Genomic DNA, 25,139 nt, shown 5'->3' with positions numbered 1-25,139 from the left:
ATGATTCATTTGCTCTAAATGCTGAATCTGCAAAATCAAGTACACAAACTGTATTCCATCTAATGAACATATAAATGGATCTTAATTGTAAAATTTATTTCATTAGGTATATGGTTCTGGGATATATTCAAAGCTTCTTTTAGTCTCCTTGGTTTTCTGGTAATGTTAGTCTCTACATTTTTTTTTCTGTTGTACAATTCATAGGTTTATGGTTTCTGGTTTTATACATGTATACATTCTTTGAATAGTTGATATGTATATGCTTTTCAAATTAGGATCAAATTAGGATCAGTCTTCTCCAAATACATTCCTGGATTATACCATCAAGATTATACCATTTCTTACCCAATGTTCAAAGATTCAAGATGCAGTTTCTTAAGACTAACTGTGAAAGCTTCCTCCTCGGAATCTCCAGCATCGCCATTTTTCGAGTCCACAATTTTGCCATCCGAACCATTCCTTTCATCGTCTTTGTTAAAGTCAGGAATTCTAGTCACAGCCTTCTTGCTCTCATCGTCAACGTCATCATCATAAATATCATCAACACACGTCTCTTTAATGTCTCGGTTGTAAGCTAACACATCTCTCTTGGTGACCTTTGACGTCCTTCTGTATGTTTTGTAGATAGTGTGCTTTCCTTTATCGCTGTCATGGCCATTTTGTCTCTCATCTCTTACTACTTGCTCCAAGGACTGTCTACTTATCTCCGTTTGATCTGGCCACTTCTTAACATGTTTAATTTCATGACTAATTCTAAATTCCTGATTTTTCTTAACCTCATGACCTTTCACTGCATCTTGTCTCCTCCTGACCTCTTGCCCTTTGACCTCCCTAGTAGGAGATTCATGACTGATTCCTCGGGTCAGGGAATGACCTACAGTGGGCCTATCATACATTCTATCATAATCCAAAATCTCCATGATTTCATTATCCACAGCATTATCTGCTTTATCTTTGGAGGCTGCTTTCGTATCATTCACCTTCTGGTCAGTCTTTCTTTTAACAGAAAAATCAGTACCACTTGCAAATTTTACCTTCTGTGTTTTGGTTTCAGGAGGAACTTTGCTATCTTTACCTCTGAAATTTCTTTCTTCCTGAAGCTTTGAAGGCTCTGGTGTTTTACTTTCATTACCAACTTTATTTTGAATGACATCTTTCTTGTCTATATCATGATCAACAGATGACACATGAAGGTGGTTTTCCTTCATCTCCCCATTGTTTTGATGATTTATGGAGTCAGCCTCATAAGCAGACCCACTGAAATGTTCAGTGTCTCCTTGCATCTCATCCTTGTTTTCTTCATTCATTTCTACCAGTGTATTATTAGATGGGCTCTTCACTAATGACCCATCATCAGAGGTAGTGTCGGTGGATGAGTCATCTTCGTCTTCCACTAAAGTGTTACTGGAAGGGCTTTCGTTAAGTACTCCATTGTCATCATCTTCCATCTCACTTTGCTGGACACTTTTAATAGTATCATTTGAATCTGATGGACCATCTTCCACTGAATGATCTTTTGTACTTTCATTCTTGGAGACCTTTTCTACTTTCATTTTACCATTGGGTTCTTTGGTATCTTCAGTAACTAAATCATGATCCTGATGTCCATTTTGCTCTCTTTCCAAATCACTGGAAGATTTTTCATAGGAAGACATTCGTCCATGTGTTCCCAATAACCCTCTGTACCTATCAGTTCTATTGCCTGTTGCAGGAGTCCTGCTGTCATTTCCTAACTTGTACCGATCCAACCTCATTTTTGGAAAACTAAACACACTTGCCGGGGGTGTTTTTCCTTTTGTTACTTCCCCTTTTCCACTTTCATCTATGGATGGGTCCATTTCTTTCGCAGAATGCAAATGAACATGATGGATTTCATCTTCATCATGAAGCTTCCTCTCCCCAGAAAATCCCGACTTGTGAATGTTAGCATACTTTTGGCTATCTGGCTGACCTACAGGTGGGCCCGTTTCTTCTGAAGAATGGCCCACATAGTTATCATGGAGTCTTCTCTCTCCAGAAAGTCCTGATTTGCGAATATAAGCATATCTTTGGTTGTTAGCAACCTTTCTTTTATCATCATCATCCTCATCGTCATCACTGTCATGTAACTGTTTATGCTGATTCAAAGGTTTGTCCATCTTCAAAGAAGTGGGGACTTTGGTGCCCTGTACCTCCTTTTGAACAGAATTACCTCCATGGTTTTCCTCTAAATGATTAGCAATTCTGACAGAATACTTTGAGGAATAACTTATAGCTGGATCCACATGAACATCGTAAGGGCTAGCACTGCCATTATTCAATGCCGAACAAGCAGCGGGTTCTTGATGGGTTGAAAAACCTGTGCTTTCTGTTGGACTAAGTTCCTGATGATCATCACCAGAATCATCACCAGAATCATCATCAAAATCATCTTTTTCATCATCAATTGCATGCTTTTCACTAAATGTGTCACTTGCTTTGATCACTCCTCTATTTTCACTATAAGTTTTATTAACTAGCTATTACAGAGTATCCGAACACTTTAAGAATGTGAAAAGATTTACGATACCAATAAATGTGTATAGTTTTGTTTCCACAATAAAATTAACTTTTATTTTCTAGTTTTTTAAATTTGAATTTTGTAAATCTTTTTTATTACACCCCCCCCCCCAAAAAAAAAATTTATAACCCATCTTCCTTAGGATATTGTAATTCCTGGTTATTGAGTTTCCTTACCCCCTTTTTATTGTGCCTGTATCTTCCGAGGAGGAATCGACATCATCATGTGTATTCTGGTTTTCACCAGAATCACCAGTTTCTAGTTTTTCTGGTGAAGTGTCGTACCTGACACCTTCAGGAGCACCGATATCTTTTGTGATGTCGGTATCGATAGAAATCTTATTCAATACAGTATCAGGTTTGGGACTGGATGTTCTAAACATAAGTACTAGTACGTTAAATGAATGAATGGACATCTTTAATAAAATGTAATTAATTTAATATTTTTTAGTCTTTCTTTGTAGCAGCATAGAAAAAAATGAATCAAAATTAAATTCATACTCCCTCTGATATACTTTTTCAGTATACATGTAGAATAACAAAATTGTTTGAACAAAAAATTGGAAAGTCTATGAATTATACCAATACTTTTTTTTAATTCAGTTTGTATTTTAATAAAATACACCCAATTTTAATCAGAAAAATTAAAACATACATTGTAAGTGCATCTAAAAACAATTTTCTATTCTGAAAAAAAATGATAGACGAAGACTTTTCCCAAACCATAAATGATGAACATCAAAGTAAAACCACATTACTGAGGACTATTGTGCATGCAGCAAGACAAAGTGACACCAAACTATTGTGCCCTAATCTATAAGTGTTCGTTAAAGACACTTCACTGTGAAAAGACTTACCTTATATGTTTGCTGGGTTCGAAACCTTTCCCCGGGGACACTTTTCCGAAGGTTGACATGATGGGTTTTCTGTAGGCCTCGAAGGCGCTGCCGTGGTCATCGCTGTCTTCGTGACTGCTGCGTTCTCGGTCACTGACGTCGTGGCTCATAACTTTATTTTGGTCTCTGAAGAAAAGTTTGCAATCTTCCTCTTTAAGACATTTGAAGAATATCATTTACTCCTATGATGGAGGCGTAGGAGTTGTGCTTAGTGAAAAGTCTTTGACATAATTTCAATTTTTTTTTTTTTTTTGAAATACCCAGCTTCATTTCAACGAATAGATCATCACTTTTACAGTCTGAGAGTTGTATACTATGAATTTATTGTCTTTTTTAAAATCATATTATACACAGAGATATATCAATTTGTGTTGGGTTCAGCTATTAAAAAAGTAGGAAAAAATTGACGTTCAACATATTGCACAAAACTGGAGTACAATGATAAGAAACTGATTTTATCAACTTATAAAATTTTATATCATTGAATATAGAAATTAATAGTTAAGAGAAGATTACAATGACTTCAATTTTTATATTTCAACTTTTTTAAAGTTTTAAATTAATTACTTTCAAACAACTCAAGGTAATTTACATGCATTAAAATATTCAAATTAAAGTATGTGCACATAATAAATAAGATTTTAATACATAATTTTTTTTTTTTTTTTATAAAATAAGCATGCTAAATTGAAGACAAGCAGAGAAAGTTATTTTTTTACATTTTGGGATGAGATTTTCAAAATATGTACAAAAAATCTGCCATCTCATTAGTAACCATGGTAACAAACTTTAATATTTTCATCTTAATTACTATTGTTTGCATTTTAGTGGAAGCATTTTTATTTTATGAAAATCATTTGCATCTTTGCCACATTCATCTTTGTCTTTGATACATATCTGCTATGCAGTATACACAATCTTATGGTGTATTAGGTAATATTTGTAAGTTAAATATATATCCAGTGCACGTTTTCCTGAATAATTATGCAAGAACTTTAATTATAATGAGAGAATCTATTTCTAGTAACAAAATAAACTACTAAATGCATGCCTCTAGACTAGTACCCTTTCCTGTGCTATAAGTACATGTAAAACTTTGTAAGGACCAATAATACTGGGTTAGTTATGAGTATTTTTTATAATATATACATGTTTGTAGAGTTTATGTCATACTGCAAGAAAACTTTTTTTTGTTAAGAAGTAAACTATTGATGAAATGACAAAACAATTATAGTATCATTTTGCCTTAATTTGGCAATGGATGTTAAAGGTGCTTAGACACAGATTTGAAGTTAATATTTACTCAAATTTTCTGTATAATTTCATGACTGATATGTTGCTATAGCATTTCATACGAAAATTTGATAAAAATCTTATTTTATCTGGAAGTTATTGAAACATCGAATTTCTGGACGCGTTTGATAGACACATCCTTGCACTTTCACAAATTTTATCTTTATCCTTATTACTTTAGAAAAGTAGCAATTTTGTTGTTTATTAATGAAAAATATTAAAACTATAATGCAGAAATTCCAGAGTAGAAATGTAGAAAGCAAAATCCTCTCACCAGTATTGTCAGTCCGTGCTCAGTGGTGTGTGCAGAGTTTAACAATGGAACACACCCGGTGAAACGTAAACATTAACAACAACAGAGCTCGTGCCCTAGCTGTTTACAAAAACAGTTTACGTTTCGCAGGTGTATTCAATTTGTTAAACTCTGTACACAACTACACAACACTGAGCACGGGCTGACAATACTTAAGTGAGTGGGTTTTGCTTTCGCACATTTTTACTCTGAATTTTCTGAATTATAGATGTAATGTTATTCATTAATACACAACAAAATTGCTACTTTTCTTAAGTATTAAGGATAGAGTTAAAATTTGTGAAAGTACAAGGATGTGTTAATCAAACGCCTCCCGAAATTCGTAGTTTCAATAATTTCCAGATTAAATAAGTTTTTAATTTTATTTTCGTGTGAAATGCTATAGCAACATATAAGTTGTGATATTATACAGAAAATTTGAGAAAATATAAACTTCAAATCTGTGTCTAAGCACCTTTAAGAAGTGTTGGGAGAGATATTAAATGATGCAATTTGTTCATAAAATAAATGTAATTATGAGAAATGTATTAATTGTATTGCAAGGATTTTTCAACTTGTGCAATGATTGTCCAATCACCATGGGGGAAAAGAAAAAAAAAACTAACTAGCATTAAATGTGTGAGATTTACCCTGAATCGTCAGGCATAAAGTAGGTGGTGGGCTTTTTGGCGCCATAAAAACCTGGGGTTATAAGGTTCTTATAGGCAGAGAAACTAGTCCTAATGTCACTTATCCCCTCGCCAGAATCAGAGTGTCCATTGAAGTCCTCAGCTCCACTGAAAATTGGTTTCATATTACATATTCAGTGATGGTCATATGATGTAATCAGTGCTAGTTCATTCCTTGGATGAATTTAGAATTGGCTAGAGACAATGAGAGAGAGAGAGAGAGAAAAACAGAATAGACAAAGGGAGAGACAGAACAATGAGAGAAACAGAATAGACAGGGAGACAGAAATAGAGGAAGAAAATAGAGAGAAACCAAGCCACTTTTTGTAATTCTTTTTTTCAAATGAAGACTTAATTGTGCTGCATAGTACACAGTATATGTAATAGTGACACAATTTTGAGTGAATTATTTTGTACAATACTAAGGCATTGTAATCCTGGGAAAAGTTAGGAATTGGATTATTTTGTGATGAGTGACTGTGATGTGCTTTATATCTTAATTACCAATTGCAATCTTAGGTCATTAATTGTGGGCTTCAGTCAACAAAAATTTTAAATGAAAACATGTATAGAAAGATAAATTATGTCACATTTTCAGCTGAAATTTCCCCTTCTTTGAGTACTTAATTGCATTCTTGTTGAAAAAATAACAGAACTATGCCAAACGTATTATATATTATTTATTAGATTACATGTAACAAGCATTATACAAAAACTAGGATATAATCACTACTCATCAAGCATATATCTTTGATATACAGTGGACTATATAACTTGTGTCATGATAACGAAATAAATTGAAATTTTGTTTGCTTGCCCTTCACAACTGACCCCCGACCAACTGACTGACTGACGAACTCATGCATTTTGACAAAAATTAATTTCTTTTAATTTTCTTTTTGGATGCAAAACTAAGTGACATCTTACAGAGAGAACATAAAGTAAAATTATCTCCCTTTAAAATCTTGTTGCCTACACTGTACGAGTATAAAAATGGAGAGTTGAAATGGAAAAAACAAACAAAACTTTAATTTATAGGTCTGATACATTTTCTCTCGTGTCTATAATTCTGTTGGAGTCTAAATATATGCACATACAATATATATATGAATTCTGTTAGATTCTCTAAATAAATTATTCAACAAAATCTGGCAGTTATTATAAAATGATATGTTGGAATATTTTCAACAAGAATGCAATGCTGATCAATGATATAATAATGAATTTTGTTTTAACACTGAACAGATTTTTCAACACCTTACTGCAAGTACATGAAATAATCAGTGATGTTTGTAGTGCAATAATACAGATAAAATACAGGGGTGGGGAAGGCTTTTTTTATCCAGAGTACAATTATTATTTTCATAGAAATTTTTGGAAAACTATTAAATATGCAAAAAAATAACATTTTATAATTTTTCTGGCTGGTTGTATTGATGCTTACGATCACATACCGGTATTTTCTAAAAGAAGATTTCTTCTTTTACATATGTAAGACATTAAAATCCAAATGCAATATTATTTTTTGTTTATTTTTTATATGATTGGTGACATCTTTAATTGGCCGCAAATTTTGTAAGATTCTGCAAAAGAACTTATACTTGTAAGTTAGGACTTCCAAGTGATAAGGGTGGAATATGTGAAAAGTGTGGAGAAGTTTTACAGTGATGTTGCTTGTGCTTGAAACAGATCTAGTATTTTGGTTGTGGTATATTTTTGAAATGAATTGTGGACAAATGACCCATACAAAGATTGTTGTAAATATAAAATAGACAGATTCATTAGTATTCAGTCCCTAAATAATTTGTTATCTATAGCTATACACTTTATCTTTTTTTTTCAAGGAATTTGAAACCAAACTACCAGCAAAAATAAATGTTAAGTGGAATCTACAGATCAGTAAATATATATAATGGGATAGTTTCATGCTATTTTTTTAGTGCTACTAACAATTTCAGATCAATGCAATGCATGCAAACATTCACAATTATTCTACATATATTTTGAAAAAAAAAAGACACATGCACTGCACCATTTCTGAATTAAAAATCATGAAAACTGCATTTTATGCCAGTTCGAATAATAATTAATGATTGAAGTCTTTCAAACACTTGAAATATCAAGTAACATATTAATGGGAAATCAAAGTGGAAAAAAAACATGATTCAAATAAATATATTTGTTATAACTCTAACAAATTAATTAAAGCTTTCATATCCAAACTTTATTCTCCTTTTGAGAAAAAACTTGATATGTTAATAGACATCACACCTGCCTTATAAATGGTGACTATTGTAAATGCATTCTTGGGTACATTTGGCATATACATTGCTGCATTTGCAAAATATATACATTTTTTCTTTAAGTTTCCTTTAATTCTTATTATTTTTCAAAATATAAATGCATACAAAATCTTAAATCAACTTCTTACAGTTGGATTCCAAAAAAAAAAAAAGAAAATTTTTTTTTACTGCTTTGCTAATAAAATCTGAATTGTAACTTAATCCCTTATTTCAATCTGTAAATAAGTCAATATGAAATATGCACAGACTATCTTATTAAACTACAAATTATGCAAGATTCAGAATACAAAAGTAAAGCTTATCATGCTTATTGCACTCAAAGATAGGAAACTTGCTGAAAAAATAGAGTCATTCTACACATTCCATGAAATAGAAAAAAAAAAAAAGAAAAGAAACTTGCAACAAGGCAATTAATTACCATCACAAACACCACACACAATTTTTTCCCCCTCACCTGGGACGATCCGGACTTGGATACCCAGAATCCCTTGCTGCTGCTAGATCTCTGTTGCCATGGTTGCTTGGAGGACCATTCTCCTGCCTTGCTCTTAACTTCTGCAGTTGCTCAGTGTCCATGTAGATCTGGTTCATGAACGACCTTCCTCGATCGTACGACCCTTCCCTCGAATGCTTTTCTGACATCACATAGGGTCTAGCATACACAGCATTTTGATTGGGCGATGTTCGAGATCTGTTCATATGTTGCCTGGGGGCAACATAATCATATGGATTTTCATTTTGATCATTATACTGGTGTTTCTGGTCTTGTGCAGGATAGCTGCTTGGATCAGCATAATTGTAAGCTCTGGAAAAAAGAAACATGAATTCCGAATATTTTACAAGCTTTTTCCACCATTAGTTCATGCCTCATCTCTAAACATTCTGATGACTTTATCTTTGAAGCTTTGAACTCTACGGTTTTACTGTTTTCATCTCTTGTTAGTTACTCTTGATAAAGCTTATAAAACTCAGGTAAAACAAGATGTGTTTGTGAAACACCAATGCCCCTGTATGGCAGCTTATGGTGAAGGTTTAGTATCTCAAATGCAAGTCAAACTCCAGGTCAAAAGATCAAAAATGTTGGCATCCAAAGAAAGGTCTTGTCTAGAGGAATATACCTGTGAAATATGAAAGTCCAAGCACCAACCGTTCAAAAGTTATGGCCAAGGTTAAATTTTTCAAATGTAGGTCAAACTCCTAGGTCAAGGTCAAAGGGTCAAAGTTGTTGGTATCCAAAGAATGGTCTTGTCACAAGGATTACATATGTGAAGTTTAAAAGCCCTAGCACCAACTGTTCAAAAGTTTAGCCAAGGTCTTGTCACAAGGATTACACGTGAAGTATGAAAGCCCTAGCACCAACTGTTCAAAAGTTATGGCCAAGGTTAAAGTTCGGTAAAATTTTGCAAAACTGGGTCAAAATCAAGGTCATGGTCAAAAGGTCAAATATGATGGTACCCAAAGAAAGGTCTTGACACAAGGAATACACATGTGAAATATGAAAGCCATAGCTCCAATCAATCAAAAGTTATGGGCAATGTTAAAGTTTTTGTGGACAAACAGACAGCAGACGGACAGGGCAAAAACTGTATACCCCCCAAATCTTCGATAAGGGGGCATAAAAAATTGTTTTTAGCTTTCTCCATTATACATGTATGTAAGAGAGTTTCACAAAAATGACCTGATAAAGATCAGACATTGGTAATGGACCACATCTGACAGATTTCTTTGGGAGAATGTCCATCACAGAATAAACTGATTATTAATGAATTACCAAGAGTAACCAGCCGTGACTGAAAAACAATATTCCATAGACATAGCATGCTGGGACATTGTGTCTTAAGCAAGCTTACAGAGCAGCCAATGAGCAATATGCACATTTCTGATGAATTTGTTCCTTAAACCATTGCAAGTTTTTTTCTTTGTTTAAAGACTTTATAAAGCACTTTTGATTTCATAATCCCTTTGTAGTTGCAAGTTTCCTTATTAACATGTAGGTATGTCTTCTTTTTTCTGAACTAGGAGACATTAGAGAGTACATTTACTAAACTAAGAAAAAAACTTGCAATGGTTTTCTGGAACAAGCACTTTTCTTATTACTATACTGTTAATATATTATCTGATTAGAGTATTCAACCTGTTAGATCTTAGAACACACACATTTTTGTCTTGTGTACATGAAATAAGAATGTGTGCTGAAAAGAAAGAACGGGGGAAAGGCACCCAAAGAAAAAAAAAGGTCAGGAGCAATTTTTCCCTGTACAATATACTGTAAATAAACCACAAATCTACATATCTTATACATATTACACGTACACTATTGACCTCCATAACTTGTTTACAAACATCTATACTAGCAGATTTTTCTACATATTAAATATCGTTATGGGTGTTAGTAAATGGGTGGAAAATATAACATTAGGCAATCATAATTCTACCATTTCTGTTATTCTCAAGAAAAAATTATCTTAAGTCAATTTACAGTAATTTCAAAGGAAAATAATTCAGAACAAAAATTTAAACTATTTCCAAGAAAACTTATTATAAAATCAGTAAATTTACAGTTATATTGTCAAGGAAAATTTACTCTGGATAATGTAAAAGTGCATGACTAGAAAAAAAAATACTGCTTAATATAAAGTATAGAAATACCACAATTTCAGGGGAGACAACTACAGACAACAGGAAGTTTAATGAGTTCCCTCCCATTCAACCTTTACTCAAACCAAACTGGGTCTTATTGAGTACCTGTTGGAATTTTCATAATTTCGAATTTTGAGATCATCTGGCTCAATCCCCCGATCTCTCAGGTGATATGTCTTGACAGGGACAGGCGGTGGTTCTTTTTTCACCCTAGGTGGCGCCCCGTCCTGTAATGGGGCATGATGGGAAGGTGCAGATGATACTTGGGGCTGATTGACGGAGGGTGAAATGGTAGGAGATGGAAGTGACTGTTTTCGTGAGGGAAGCTGCTCGTCTTTTCTGTTGAAAAAATCATGTTGGTTTTTTTTTGTACAATTTTTCTGCATAATAGATACTACTACCAGCAATAAAATATTCCAATCATTTCAGCCAAGTTCAGAAGAAAATAATGTCTGAAAATTTTAAGGTACCAAATCTTGTGTGGTGGAAGGTTTGTTTTAAAATGGTATCAAAATAAAATTGATATTTATAGGAGGATTGGAGGAAAGTGTTTAAGGTTCTGGACTGGATAATTCATGCTTAAATGTAAACTATGAGACTGCAACTTTTATTAAAATCTTCAAGCTTTTCAATATTATGTAATTACTGCATGCTAGTGAGTGGCATATAAAGGTCTATAAAAAGTCATTTTTGCCAAAGGAAATAAGAGGTTTTTTGACATATCCTTAAAATATTCATGCAATTAATTATAAATTATACAGAGAAGACCTAAAATTTATCAATCGAACTTAAGACTATGTTTCACATTAATGTCACTTGTTACTTTGTTCTAGCTGTTTTGTTTTTTGGGGGTTCATCTTCATTGCTTATGAGATTTTTGAGTTTAAGAATTCCAGAATGTCCACGAGCAATGATAAAAGGTAGATGATTCTCAAGGATATGAAGTTCCTTTTTGTCAGTCACATGACTTAAGTCAACCAATGAACTGCTGTCTTTCATAAATTCTAATAATAGTTAGTGTGCACCACTCACTCAACTGTTGAGCTGCTTAAAAAAGTAAAATTTATCTCTTAATAATATTTTTTTTAAATAAATATCTGGATTACAAAGAATATGGCATACATATTTCTGTTTTTATGACAATCTGGATTATTGATGGTATGGAATATATTTCCAGTTTTTAAATAATTTTTCATGATTATTGAAAATACAATGGAATACTGTTTATATGAATATGATAGTATTGAGAAGTGGAATCAATATTATTCCAAAATGATTATCTAGATAATGCAATTTTTACTGCAATAATGATTAATGAAAATGAAGTTTCTATAAATTCAATGTTCCTTTGCATTCTTTGAGGACTGCAATTTTTTTTTTAATATTTCTATCTTGCACTATCTAGCTTCAAGCAGCCTAAGGCTTACCTAGAGACACACAATAAAAAAAATAAATAATCTGTGCTAAATTTAAATTCTTAATATGAATATTTTAACAAGAGGTAATTTTTTTGGTGGTTTTTATTTTTATTCCCTTTTATCTTATTTTTTTTTCAGACTGTTTTAAAATTCAAATTAAAAATTAATTATTAATCAATGTTGTTAGAGTCATTAAAATTCCACACAGTAAAAAAGAGAAAAGAAAATTTTAGATTCACACAACCCAAAAGTAATTTAAGTGCAAGAAATACAGTTATTACTGATGTTAAACCTAGATATTTCATTTATCCAAAAGTCTAACTTAATAAATTTATCTCTTCAAGTAAAAAGAAATGCACTATTTAATTGAAATAAAAAAAAATCAATTTCAAATTGCAAAATTCCAATCTTTCCAATTCCAGTCTTTAACTGTTACATGTTAACTTTAAAATTTTATCTTCCAAGCATTCAAAAGAGTATGAAAACAACCATATTTAAACAGCACCACTTACCTGTATCGAGCAGAGAGGTCGGACAGTTTAGATTTGTCTACGTTAGCGGTGTTGACAGGATTTGCCGTACTCCGCGTAAATCTGTACGGATTGTGAGAATTAGACCTCTCCCCTTTCCCCGCTACTGCCATGCTGCCGAATTTCTCTCGTAATTTTGAATCGTCGTGACGGTTGACTGGATTTGACGTGTAACGAGAGTAAGAGTCGCTGCTGTAGCTGGAGGCATTTTCTTGGAATGGCTGTCAATGTGAAAGGAAAATCATTCATAATTGTAGAAATTTTAATACCGCTGGTAACATTGTTTGATGTTAATATCAACATCACCATTTTTTGCAACTTCAACTTCCGTGAACAACTTTAAATTCATTGGTAGCATTAATTCCAGTGAAAACAAGAGTGTCTTAATTTGAGAATTTGAGCAAATACTTAACAACTCTACTGCTGCATAACAACTGTTTTTCTTTTTATTATTATTTTAAATACCATTTCAAGAATCTCATACTTACATGACTACTATGTTTATTCATAAACACCAGTAACTATTCTCGAATGCAGTATTTCTTTGTGATTGATAGATATCTTGAGGAGCATTATGGTTTTGGTATGTGAATTTTTGGGGATTAGTGGGCCTGAATTATCTTAAATGCTGTATGTGGGGTGGTGGGCCTGAGGGTGGACTGTGGGGATGATTGGGCTAAAGTTGGACCGAGGAGTTGATGGGCTGCCATTAACTGTGAATGCTGTGTGTGGGGTGGTGGGCCTGACATTACCTGTGAATGTTGTGTATGGGGCGGTGGGCCTGTGGCTGGACTGTGGGGTTGATGGGGCTGTGGTGGTGGCAGTGATGCTGTTGATGGACGATTGTGGTTGATATGACGACCCAGATCTGGTTCAGAGCGATGATAATCTGGATTAAATCTCTGAGGCCCTCGATCATCATAGGCAGGATTGTACCACTGGCCTAAAATACATATCCACATATGAAGTGAATTATATGGTCACATACACATACACACGAAATATCATATAGAGACATGAATTACAAAACTTAGATATTGTGAAATATAAATGATTAACACAATCCTTATATCACTGAAGTCTGGTATATAACATAAGTAGTAACAGTATGTCTCTTTTTCACACCAAAATTTTTCACCGATTTAGTGACGGGAGGGTGTCTAATTACCCTGCTGAATACAAATGTCTGAATATGGTGCAGAAATATGCAATAGTTTACCATCTTCTGGAATTTTGCTGCGTAGACGTTCATGTGGAGTGATTGTGGCGTAGGGGTTGATGGAGCGTGAATGTGGAAACTGGCCTGGAGGAAGACTCTCTGACGCATAGTAGGAAGGGTAGTACCGATCTTCTGACTGGCGGTCAACTATAAAAGTACATGAATATTCATTATCGAAATACATGAATAAATATTGTGGTAATATTCAAGAAACAAAGAAAGCAAAACAAGTTAATCAATAATGCTATATATGTGTTTTGATATTAAATGAAAAGGTACATATAACTGTGACAATTAAGCTATAAATCAAAACACTGTATCTATATGACTTTTAAAAATTTTCATGAATTTATTAATAAATTATGCAAATTTCTTCACTCACAATCCACATATCTCCTGTCATCCATTAATCCATGATGTGGAGAGGAAGGCTGTAAAATATAGATATTTCATATATGAAAAATGAAAATTCTAATCAATGAAAAATCAGCTGCCATTAATTGAAAGAATTCTAGTTCATATATCTCTAGGAGGTGAGAGGACATGTTTAAGCAGTATTTCCTGAAGCATGGTGCAATGTCTGCTAATGCAGCAGCTGAGGTACAAATCTTTAAAAAAAAAAATGGCTTAAATTAAGCAATGATTGAGTTTTTTTCAAATTACTCTCTTACTTGGTGTATTGTGAATTTACTGTGAGAAATCACAGGTTTCCTATAAAAGTGGATGGATTAAGGATGTTCTATACACTATGTACTAGTTCCAATTCTGAAGTATTTTCATGCAGTTAGAGTGATCTGCCCTTACACCTAAAATGCAATAACTTAAAATCTACTGTGTATTATTCATTTTGTAATCAATCTAAGCATTCTTAACATTTTATTAAGCCTAGATAAATTCACTTTATTCGCATACATTCTCCCCATATAAGAAAACAACAATTTCAGTTCATCAATATAATGTTGCTTTGAATATTTCATCTGGGGGTAAGGTAAATTGGATAAACTCTATATTTTCATATTTGTACGATATAATTTTCTCATTATCCCCCCAAATTTTTTTCTTAAGTGTATAGAAGGTCCTTAACAGTCATCACTGACAGACTCACAGATCGGTGGTAGCTGGGGGGTGCTGGATAAGGAGGGATACCAGGGACACGATCAGTGGTGTTAATACTGGGATCAGACGACGACCGAATGAGCCTCTTTTTGTGCTTGGGGGAGGCATCAAAGTCATCGCGGGGTGCTTTGGTGGGGGTGCTTGGCTCGTTCTCCTGGTTCGGAGAATAGCTAGCTCTGCTGCCCATTGGGAACAGGAAGTCATCGTTTACATTGTCTTCCGGCTTGTGCTCCGACATCCAGATGGCCTGGCTCTGCTGTAACTGGATCATCTCTATCATGCGCTGATACCAGATGTCTGTACTGTTATGGCTGATTGTGGCTGTCAAAGGAAAAGACATAATAGGTTATATTACAATTATCTAGAGTAACTTCCCTTGCCTGCACTCTTTTTTGTGGAAGTTTGATATAGTCCTGATCTCATGAGATTTTTTGGGTATGAATTTCCAGAACAAACAAAAATTCCTAACTTACACATTTGTTATTTTTTGTTAGATGAATACCTTTTTTCATCTGCTAACATTCCCCAAACTTATGCTTCTTTTCAAAATCTCTGATGTTGAGCTACAATGTGTCTATTATATCAATATCCCCTACCCCTAGGAAAAACATATCTCCAATACCGAAGAGTTTCTATAGAACTGGCTATTGCAATAATAGCTATACAAGCAACTTATTATGCTTGTGAAAGAAAGTGCTCCCATACATGCATCTCCCAACAGCAGCATTCAATTCTACTGGAGCTCTGACCTCTTACATATCACATGACCTTTCATAGACTATGAGTGACCTTAAACTAACAATAGTCAAATACATGTAAGTAGTTTCTGTATCAAGTGGCAAATTTCTTCTTACCAAAGATCTGGTAGAACTGAAAAATCACTCACCAGTGAATAAGTGAGGATACAATTTCTCTAGTTTCTGGCTTTGTTCAAACAGCTTTTTGTGATTTTTAGTGGAACCCTTGGCAAACTTTGCTCTGCATTCTTTGACGATGGTCTTGTTCTCTGCCTTCAGGAATATTACTATGGGGTAATACTGGGCGTAGTTCAGCTTGTCCACATTGTGTGGAGTTACGTCCAACAAACAGTGTTTTCTCTATGAACAAAGCAAAGTTCAAAATTTGGTTATAATGACCTAGTTAGTTTAAAGTACTTTAAATTCACCAAATATATATATATATATATATATATAAGCAATTTAGATTCCTTTAAAATTATTTATTTCCAATTTGTAACCATCTTAAAAAACATTGTTTCATCTCCAAATGTATGTATTTTACAAGTAGTGTTGTTTGTATAAGCCAAAGAATTTTGTATTATATTTTCTACGATATACACTTTTATATAAATAATGAAATTTATTTAGAAATTGATTTTTTTTTACATAATCATTAACATTTCATTTTGAAAATTGTGTGTCAGCAAGCAGAAATGGGACTTTTTTTTTTAAATGTTGGCCCAATTCTCCTGATTTTCAATTTCATTATCACAATACCCTATGTTTATGAATCAGCACTTTAAAATTTACATGGAATTAATCACAATACTCACCCCCACGACCCAACCCCCCCCCACCACCACCCACCCCCCACCCCTTTACACGCTCCATTATGTTTATTTTAAGACACGCATACCTTATTGATAATCTCTTTGATTGCACCAAGTCGAATGATTCCCGATTTTCTCTGGTCACTACCTCCTGGGCTATTTGTGTCAGCCTCTGAAATTTCCAAATATTTAAAATATCAGTTAAAAATTCATACAAATTTGACAATGCAAAGTATCTACCAAACAGAATTTCAAAGAAATACTTCTACAGCAAATCTCTCTAATCCAAATGTTGGGTAATCCTAAATCTTGTCTATTTGGATGAAAACTTTTAGTCTTTTTAGCTAAATTCAATTGTTTAAAATGTGGTCTAATCTGGAATGTTATCCAATCCAGCCAATTTCTATGGAACCAGTGGTGTCTGGATAAGACAAGTTTTTACTGTATATTATTTGTGTACAATACTGTACATGTACATGCAAGTCTCATAAAAGATGCTAATTATATATATTTACTTACGTGGTGACTCAAATTGATCAGGAAATTCTTTTAAGAGTTTTTCTCTGGCCACATCGGCCAGTGCACCAAAAATGACCACAGGTCGAACAAATCCAGCTAAAATTAAAACAAAAATAATGAAGAATTAAGTGCATAACAATATAATGATGACACACAAACTTTGATGACATTTTATTTATTTTGGCCAAGTTAAATCTCCAAATATAATTTTTCTTTTTATAATATGAAGAAGATTGAAGGAGGTGCACACATAAAACTGATAATTTGATATACACATGTAAATGACTGATTGAAATGTACCAACTAAAAATAAAAACAAATTTTAACAGTGCTCTTCAAGAATCAGATAGCAAAACTTTCAAACCCTAGAAATTCCTTCATTTTAAATGTGATGTGTTTTTTCAGCTTCCAACAATTAATACTTACAGTCTCTTAAAGTCACTCTCTCGTATGCTGGGAACTTTGTTGTTAAATTGGCTGGAAGAAAAATCAAAATACAACTAATATTTCAACATTTTTAACAAAGTATTATGTGTAAAACACTGATATTCTGAGAGAAATGCACTAGTCTAGATTCATTCAAAATGTGTACATTTTAAACATTCTGAAACAAAATTTTGATGCCATTTTTTTTTTTTTTTGTCCAACATTCTGTATGTTATATGAAAATATTCAGCACAGAAAAACAAGTTTTGTCATTATCTTGAATTTCATGTGTTGCTCCATGCTGTAAAGTGTATGCTGAAAAATTGGTGATATGATTATGCTAAATGCTATAGCTACAAGATTTACTAAAATAAATTGTGAAAGAAATGTTTTAGTTACATAATATTTACTGACAGATAAATTAGGGAAAACATATATAAAAGAGAGTTTAAGACTAGGAATTTAAAATGGTGGAAAGATTTTATTATGACAGACTTACTTAAGAGTAAACTCTTGATTCTGAATTTTTTTAATTCTTATGAATGACATTCTGTGCCCTCATAAACAGCCTTTCATCTTCTAGGACAGAAATTCTAAGCTTCTGTTTGTCATTCAATGAATGAAATTTCAAGCAGCCAAACTTTAACTTAAATGTAAGTTGCCATCGTCGAAAAGAAGAGGAAAAGTGTTTTCTTAAATTTTTTTGAAGAAAGGCACTTGTTTGTGTATTTTTTTTCTTTTTTTTTGGGGGGGGGGGGGGGGGGGGGGGGTTCAATCTCACGCATAGTATGTAATTGAACGTTGCTCACAGACTGGCTAATTCTTGATGTGTAAAGCATGAAAAAGTTCAGCTACTCAGCTAATATGAATATGAGGAATAATATATTAAGATGTATACATGTTGCACTAAAAGGTGAATCAAACTTCTAGAATTCACACAAGCTATTTCTTCTGCAAATCCAGGAATAGAGAAATCCATCCTGTTTCATGATTTGCAATGCAGGTAAAGGTGAAAAAAATGTCTCATGATATTCAATTCCAAAACATTTCCAAAAAAAAAAAAAAAGAACAAAGATGGCTGCACGGGAAAAAAAGCTGATAAGGAATGATTGGTTTACGTGCAATATCTGTATAATTTTTTTTTTTTTCAAACAAGTGCTTGGTTTGATAAATTAAATGCTGGTTGCATTCATGAACTTAAATAAAAGTAATTTCAAAAGCAATTGACAACTAGACAGCTACAAAATAAAGATCTGTGCATCAAATACACTTTCATGGATTTGAATTCATTCTATTATGTCATAAAGGAAAACAGAAAAGCTTGGTATACACATTTTTAGCACACTTACCCCCATTTTCAGCTAAGAAAAACCACATGGGAAAATTTATTCACAAGAATTGTTTCCCCCCCCCAAAATTGAAATTATCTCACACCTTTTAACATTAATTTATCATATATTACCTTTTTTTCCACTTGCAGTCAATAAATAAATTCAACACATTTCTTTAAATGATTGTTCAGAAAATTCTTGGATCCACCAATTTTTTCAATAGTAAATTCAAGCAAAACTTCTTGATCCACCCCTAAGGATAAACATTGACTTACAGAAAATGACGTCTTCCCAGTGATCTTTGCCCAGTGATTTGCTGCGCCTGGCGGCCTTTCTCTTGAAAATGAGGCTACGACTTTTAGTGGGGGAGTTTTCCTTTTCGGACTCTGTATTTGTGGAGGCTGAAAACAACATCTCAGCACTGTGCGAAAAGAGGAAATAAAACATTAAATTGGGATACTGCTTTCATCTTATAAATCACATTTTTGTTTATCTAAAAACCTAAGAAGCAATTAATGTGATGTTAATATAATGATAGATAAATGATAAATCCAATACAGTGTTTAAAAAGTCCTTTTATCTACTCTAAAAACAGAAAAGTTTGTCTAAAAGTAATGATATTATTTAAGAACTGCTGTTTAAAAACTTGAAACAACAACTAAAAAATCTCTGCACAAGACACAGTGATCCAAAATACTAGTGATAAGATGTTCAACAACATTCTCTAATGAAATATGAAAATAATGAACAGTAATCAAGCTCCACTGAAACAATACAATTGGGAGCAGAGCAAACACAGACCTCTAGAAACATAAGAGGTGGGATCAGGTGCCATGGAGGAGTAAGCATTCCCTGTAACCCCTACCTATTTTTATTGGGGATGAATCCTTTCTGTGTCTCCTGGTTATTCCTGCCTATCCGCATGGCTAACCAATATCCCACAACCCCGCGAAATAATGTGTCCTTAATGTGGAAAATATCCCCTATGGTAAAGGACAGCTCACCGACATCTTTGGCCTGGTATTCGAAATGTGTTCTAAAAAATTAAAAATTGACTCTTTATTTACATTCAAAATGTGCTGAAAATTTTGCATTATTTCAATATCATTAATTGACACATGTACATGTATCTCTGTACACTGTTCACTATAACTGGAAATTAACGAAGTAATTATATTTTTCTTGTAAAATTAAACTGCACTAATTTTTTTTCTTTCAGTGCATGTAGCAGTTATGCCCCTTTGATTGTGTTCAATAGATTTTGTTTACCTTATATAAAAGCTGTCTCCAGCCTCATGGCTTGAAATTATCCTGTCATATTCTGAAAAAAAAGAGAGATGAAATATCAATTAACAATTTCCTTTTTTCCCCCTAATTATCCACAAATGTAACATAAAAATCACGTATCAAACACAATTCATATTTTACATGAAGGTAAAATGGTTCTTCCATGAGAAGCCATCATGTTAACTACCCACCCTCTCTCTTATACTGAATCACCATGGAGACCCGCCCCTCCAGACTCGTTAAGAAGGTCACTGCGTCCTCTCGGGTCATTCCTGGGATCTCCACATCATTGGCCTAAAAACATCACAATATTCAACACTGAATTACATAAAAATCAATTTTTTGATGATATAAAGAAAAGTATGAGAAAAATCATCAAATTCTACTTTCACAATGCAAATTATCATGTTTTCCTATATTTTATTATGACCCTGTTTTACTAACAACAAATTTTCTACTTTCAACAGTTTTGCAATGTTTTCTTACTCCCTTTGGGAAGCCTCATTTACCTTCAGTATTTGGTCCCCCTCAGTGAGCCCCACAGCTTCAGCACCACTTCCTGGTTGGACTGATGCTATAAATATACCAGTGGCATTCCCTCCTGCCAACCTCAATCCCAGACCAAATTCTGGCTCCTTCTCGAAATACACAAACCGTGGGTCAAGCCTAAAAAGACAGAAGTTTCTCACATGTACATCATCTGAATTTCATGCAAACTTACTGATTATACAATGGAGAAATTTGATACCAAGCTCTTTTATTTGGAGGTACAAAAAGTGGTAGTTCCTTTTCATTTTTCTAGACCAAATTATAATCATTTGAAGAAATTAAACTTTACTTACACTATGTCCTTTCTCTTTCCAACATATCTCCTAAAATAAAAATTTAGTAGTTAAAATTCTTTATTCAATAATACATACAGAAAATAATATATGATGATATATTGGGTTTTTTTTTTTTTATTTATTTTGGTCATCTATTTATTTCTCATAACTATATCATGTACAATATGTTCTCTTCAAAAACCCATCTAACAAATAAAACACTATTTTTGACAGGAGTTGCACAATTTTATTACTCACTCATCATGATGCCTTCGTTGCATGTGGGGGTCTATTCTGCCGTGGTCACTCATGTAGCCCTCCCCTGTGGGGGAGTGGGGAGTACGGGGACTTCTGGGGGAGTAGAAGTCATCCGGTCTCAGCAGCTCCTTACCAGGACTTGGGGGTCTTGGTGGGGCATCTAAGGGAGATAATAAATGCAGAAATTCTTATATAGCATGCATAACTAATATGTCTCACTATGGTTTGTTAACTTTATTTATGCAATACAAATTTCATATTTATTGTATCTGCTAAATTTGAGGATATTATGGATGTAAATATCACTTAACTATTAAAATGTCATTTATACCATTTGGTTTTGCAAAGGTTTTGTTTTTTATTCATTATGTTCATAACAAAATTTCTGCTTTGATCACAAAGAATTTTAAAAAGTCATTATACTTCATATTTTGTATTGCAAATGATATTTTATTTTAAAAACAAAAAAATTATTCTCAGAATCAAACTTTTTTAAATGACCTTTGACCTACCTGTCTCATCTGGAAGTGGAGGTCGAGGAGGAGCCTCATGGTCATAAACATATCTCCCATCATACCGAGCATGCTCATTGCCAGGGTACGCCCCAGGGGGGATTTCCTGGTAATTGTGGTGCCCCTTGTAGGCCTCCTCCTCTGGACTGCTGAGGGAGGGGCGATAAATGTTGACATTGTCTATGTCTGACCGCTTGTTCTGTAGGGTTCCTTGTAGAGTGCCATAGCCTAATGAATATTCTGTGGGGTAAAAAAAGGGGATCCCTCCTAGTGTTATGACATTTCACATGGGGTACAGAAAGGGGAGAAGGTTAGAAAATATATCATGATTAACACAGATTGGCTACAGAAGGTGGGAGGGGGGGGGGGAGGAAATACTGTGAAATCAGTTTAATGGATGGGGTCAATGTTCTTGGGCAAGCAAAATTTAGCTGGTTCATGGGGACGCAATTTCATGGGAAACTTATTTTTTAGTAGACTCAATGGATCAATACATTGACAATAATCTTCCATGAGGATGTGACTTTTTGTGGATAAGGGTGACCAAAATCCAAGAACATTGGTCCCCCACAAACAATGATGATTCCACAGTCTAGCAAATATATTACGACCAATGCACATTAGGACCTGAGTTAGGAGTTAAGGAATTACTGTGTTAACAGCTACTCAAATAGGATATTAGAGTGAGGAGTTTATTTACTCATTTTAACGAATGGTATTGAATGGGAGGGAGTTTAGAAAACCATGCTATGACAGCATTCACATGAGATATTCACCAAATTGTATCTAAACACCTAAATGTTAGCTTTCCATCTAGCCAAACATACAGAACAATCATATTCCAAGATTTGCATAAAGTATAAAATAATGAAATACACATGTATATATTTAATATTCTTCTACATGAGACATTAAAAATTCCCTTTTTATTGCAATATTTAAGAATTTCTATAAACAAGAAAAAGAAAGATAACTCTTACCATCCTCTTGTGCTTTGTTTGTGGATGGTACGCGGTCCTCATAACGAGATTTTGAGATGAACAGTTGAAGTTTGTCCTTGGTTTTCTCTATCATTTTCTTAGCATCAAGCAAGGACAGATTCTCTACAGGAGTGCTGTTAATCTACAAATAAAGTAATGTGACTGAGTCATGTGACTTAACTTCAATTTTACAAATACAGTCAAACCTCGTTATCTTGAACTCGAAGGGAGTGCGAAAATACCTCAAGATAACTGAGGATTCGAGATATCCAGGGTAAAATATTTAAGGAATAAGCAGTTGGGACTTCAAAATCACTTCAACATATCCATGGTATTCGAGATATCTGTGTTCGAGATACCGAAGTTCAACTGTACTTCATGTTTGGCAAGATTGAACTTCCAAAAAAATTGATAAAGCAAAGTGTCAACAATTTTGATTCCCATAAACGTAATTCAATAGATATCATATAAGTCATTAATACATGTAGTCTGATTCAGAAAACACTGAAGTAACCCTCCCTGAATGAGACTAAATTCAGTTTAATTCAGGGAGGGTGAGTCACATTTTTCTATTCTAATGTTTCTAATGTCCCCACACAAACCTTGAGGACAACATCTCCTTCTTTAAGTCCGCCATCTTGGGCTGCTATACTGTTCCCCGTAATTTCTTTGATATAAAATTTGCAGCCCAGAACCACTCCAATATCTGTGTCAAACAAAACGCATGTCAATCACAACAGTAGAATTAGTGAATACTGTATACAGGGTTAGTTTTGCCCCAGACCTGTTTTTTTTTTTTTGCCCTTTCACACTTGAAAACAATTATGTCCCAATTTTAAATTCACCAAGACACATTTAATAATATAATGCTGTCTTCATTTAATTTATCCCGTTTTAAATTCACCCCCTAGCAATGAGGCGAAAGGGGCAAAAAAAAAAAACGGGAGCAAAAATTTTTCCTGCGTACAGTATTTCACAGGTAAATCATCATATCAAGCATAATTCAGTTTTCCATCTTGGAAGATGAGCGGAAGTAACCAAAATTTATATCAGCCGAGGATAAAAATTCAATTTTTCCATTATACCAGGTAATTATGGTTCAAATTTGCTCTGCATGAATTTGTAAGTCAAGAAAGCTGGCTATTTTTGCAAAAATGGATGAAATTTTTAAATCAAAAACCTCATATCAACAATCCTTTTAATAGACAGGGCTAGGGGATATTATAAAAGTGGATAGATGTAAATTCTCAACTTAAATAACCCCCATTGAATCGATTTGATCATAAGCACCCACATACCATCCAATGGTCAGGTAGATTTTTAACCAAAACAGCCCTTAGAAATACAGAAATGGGTATTCTGAATATCATGTCTACATTCAAAACACAGTAAGATACTTACCATCTCGTCTGTTTTTGCGGGAGAGTGTAATTTTAAGTGGACTATTGTCCATTTCTGTGTACGTAGGGACCAACACACGTCTTCTTATGACCTGCAAGAAAAGAAAAATGACAAGAAAAAATTTATTTATCATTTTCAATACACACAATAAAATAGAATTCAACTATCCTGTTATTTATTTTCTTTATAAACACTGTGATTATATTGAGAAATGAGATGTTTATATCTCTGTAATATAGATCAGGTTACGTAACTTTAATTGTTATCTGTGTTCTTGAAAGCCATCATGCCCTATTTGTAATACAAAACTTGTTTACTACCAGTATTTCTGTTGTAAAATTTAGTTTTGCTGTAAATGAGATGTTTACAGCCCTGTAATATTGATCAGGTTATATAACCTTAGTTGTTATCTGTGTCCTTGAAAGCTATGATATCCTATTTGTAATACAATATTTCATTATTACCAGTCTTCGTGTTGTAAAATTTACAGTATTGCTGTAAATGAGATGTTTACAGCCCTGTAATACTGACCAGGTTGACCTTGTTGCCGCTGTCCTTGAGGACCGCAATGGCCTGTTTATGGTCTACATTGTCCAGGGGGATCCCGTTCACACTCATAACTCGGTCGTTTATCCTGAAAACAAAAGTAAATTTCAATCACCTCTCCATAGCCCCAAAAGCATGTACATTATAAAACTAATTAAAAAGTTCAATTTTGTCATCAAAACCTTAGCAGGATGCAGCACAATGCAATTACTGCTTTAATTATTGCCCACCATTATCACCTTTTCAATGCAAAACTTATTAAAATAAAGTGTAAATTATTTGTCATGGAAATACTGGAATATTACTAGTACTCGCTGGGAAATAAATGATTCAAAACATTGTAATTAGGTTTTCCTCATTATGCTTAAGTAACTGCTTAAAAACAACTTGCCCCTCTTGACTAAATGCAAAGCAAAATTGACTTCACAGTGATAAACTTACAAAACAGATTAAAAAAAAATTAATTAAAAGCAGCAAATACTTTTTTTTTGCTCTGCTTCATGTCATACATAACACATTGACCATGTTTCCAAACAAATTTTTCATGCTAATGCATGTTATTCAGGAAGTAT

The 25,139-nt window shown here is 33.6% G+C and overlaps 1 protein-coding gene across 9 annotated transcripts in view; it reads right to left on the bottom strand.

Moving 5' to 3' along the window:
• LOC133198023 (tight junction protein ZO-1-like) overlaps positions 1 to 25,139 on the bottom strand; it is a 70,626-nt gene that overhangs the window by 8,987 nt on the left and 36,500 nt on the right. For 6 of the 9 annotated variants that reach the window (XM_061334173.1, XM_061334174.1, XM_061334178.1 and 3 more), the window contains 24 exons: positions 24,553 to 24,655; positions 24,022 to 24,112; positions 23,223 to 23,326; positions 22,621 to 22,762; positions 21,641 to 21,880; positions 21,129 to 21,288; positions 20,889 to 20,918; positions 20,556 to 20,712; positions 20,238 to 20,340; positions 20,029 to 20,080; positions 19,625 to 19,795; positions 19,035 to 19,180; positions 17,429 to 17,479; positions 17,003 to 17,098; positions 16,570 to 16,655; positions 15,821 to 16,031; positions 14,924 to 15,255; positions 14,201 to 14,249; positions 13,819 to 13,965; positions 13,352 to 13,542; positions 12,582 to 12,820; positions 10,757 to 10,990; positions 8,466 to 8,816; positions 3,396 to 3,560 (listed from right to left, as the gene is read on the bottom strand). In XM_061334173.1, the coding sequence (XP_061190157.1) occupies positions 3,396 to 3,560; positions 8,466 to 8,816; positions 10,757 to 10,990; positions 12,582 to 12,820; positions 13,352 to 13,542; positions 13,819 to 13,965; positions 14,201 to 14,249; positions 14,924 to 15,255; positions 15,821 to 16,031; positions 16,570 to 16,655; positions 17,003 to 17,098; positions 17,429 to 17,479; positions 19,035 to 19,180; positions 19,625 to 19,795; positions 20,029 to 20,080; positions 20,238 to 20,340; positions 20,556 to 20,712; positions 20,889 to 20,918; positions 21,129 to 21,288; positions 21,641 to 21,880; positions 22,621 to 22,762; positions 23,223 to 23,326; positions 24,022 to 24,112; positions 24,553 to 24,655 (3,651 nt within the window). Of the gene's footprint in view, positions 1 to 3,395; positions 3,561 to 5,650; positions 5,817 to 8,465; positions 8,817 to 10,756; positions 10,991 to 12,581; positions 12,821 to 13,351; positions 13,543 to 13,818; positions 13,966 to 14,200; positions 14,250 to 14,923; positions 15,256 to 15,820; positions 16,032 to 16,569; positions 16,656 to 17,002; positions 17,099 to 17,428; positions 17,480 to 19,034; positions 19,181 to 19,624; positions 19,796 to 20,028; positions 20,081 to 20,237; positions 20,341 to 20,555; positions 20,713 to 20,888; positions 20,919 to 21,128; positions 21,289 to 21,640; positions 21,881 to 22,620; positions 22,763 to 23,222; positions 23,327 to 24,021; positions 24,113 to 24,552; positions 24,656 to 25,139 lie in introns of those variants that run through there. The other 3 variants (XM_061334177.1, XM_061334181.1, XM_061334175.1) reach the window with 3 other exon arrangements.

The sequence above is a fragment of the Saccostrea echinata genome, unplaced genomic scaffold (genome assembly GCF_033153115.1).
Source record: "Saccostrea echinata isolate AGI-Se365-2 ecotype Australia unplaced genomic scaffold, CSIRO_AGI_Sech_v1 ptg000032l, whole genome shotgun sequence".
Taxonomy (NCBI): domain Eukaryota; kingdom Metazoa; phylum Mollusca; class Bivalvia; order Ostreida; family Ostreidae; genus Saccostrea; species Saccostrea echinata.
Note: the sequence above shows the minus strand (reverse complement) of the source record. Positions and strands in the feature narration are given on the sequence as shown.